Here is a 1,188-nt window from a genome sequence, read left to right as displayed (position 1 = left end):
GTATGGGTGGAGCTCTGAGCAAGCTGGAATAGTGGCAGGTGTCCCTGGCCATGGCAGGGGAGTGGAACAATATGATCTTTCAGGTGCCCTCCAACCCCAGCCATTCCATGATTCTATGATATTCCTTTGTTAATGCAATTCTCTGAGTCACGAGTAATATGGGTAGAAATGGATCTGCTGCCATCCACTCTAATCAATACGCTTAGATAGGAAATTATTGATACTGTGGATTAGTAACAGCTCAGTTTCATTAATCAGTAACAATCACTTCACTGCTTTACAAAACCCCCTACCTCAGCATGGTATCATGGTCCTCAATGAAGCCCCAGGAGCTCCAAGGAAAATTCCTCACTGTCTGAGCCTGACTAATGCTGCTGACTTCCAGTAAGAGCATACACAGGCAAAAATATCGGCCAGACTGCAACCAACATCTAAAGTGACCTTCAAAATTAATACATTCAAAGAATACAGTTAGATTATATGAAGTATTTTATTTTAGTTTTTATTTAAAAATACAACATTCTAAAAAACACTTCCCTGTCGTCAGTACTGCCATAGTGCTGTCTAGACCATTTTAATGCCAAGTGTTTAGGTACTAGAGAATTAAAATTATCACAAACCAACATCTCTGAATATGATACATCAAAAAGCTGGTATCCAAAATGTCACCTTGATTAAATAATGTTATTATTTAGTAGCACTTAAGGATTCCTAGCAATTTGCAGAATAAAAACTCATCCTAACATCAGACACATCCATAACAAGAGTCCTCCAAAATGGATGATGCCAGGATGCTGTCTACCCTCTGTTTATCAGCAAAACCCTTTCCACAGTCTTTTCCTCCATGCGGCACTTTGTCACTGACCATTTAACTGCTGGTAGCACTGGGATGGAGAGGTTTGACTCTTGCCAGTCTGGAGAGGCCAAGTCTAAGGCAGTGGGTAGGTGACTTAACAGGAACACATTTCACAGAGGCATTACTGCTTCCTGACGGAGCTGGAGATGATTTTAAAACAAAAAGAAGGTATTAGAAGTTTAAAGGGGAAAAAAAATCATATGACTGCTGTCTTCTAATAGTTTTCCCAGCAGGACAGAAGCAGCATTCTAAAGAGAGTGCAAGAAGGTCCAAACCACAGAGGCACACGGAAATCAGTCACCAGGGATTCATCCCTCTGGGAGCCAATGCAG

At 41.2% G+C, this 1,188-nt stretch overlaps 1 protein-coding gene across 1 annotated transcript in view; it reads right to left on the bottom strand.

The window, feature by feature from the left end:
- Positions 1–471: 471 nt before the first annotated feature.
- RAD51AP1 (RAD51 associated protein 1) overlaps positions 472–1,188 on the bottom strand; it is a gene marked incomplete at its 5' end in the record, with an annotated part of 6,336 nt that continues 5,619 nt past the window's right edge. The window contains one exon of the mRNA XM_017745748.1: positions 472–996. Coding sequence (XP_017601237.1) covers positions 869–996 — 128 coding nt within the window. The remainder of the gene's footprint in view (positions 997–1,188) is intronic.

Source organism: Corvus brachyrhynchos, unplaced genomic scaffold (genome assembly GCF_000691975.1).
Source record: "Corvus brachyrhynchos isolate BGI_N302 unplaced genomic scaffold, ASM69197v1 scaffold209, whole genome shotgun sequence".
In the NCBI taxonomy this organism is placed as follows: domain Eukaryota; kingdom Metazoa; phylum Chordata; class Aves; order Passeriformes; family Corvidae; genus Corvus; species Corvus brachyrhynchos.
Note: the sequence above shows the minus strand (reverse complement) of the source record. Positions and strands in the feature narration are given on the sequence as shown.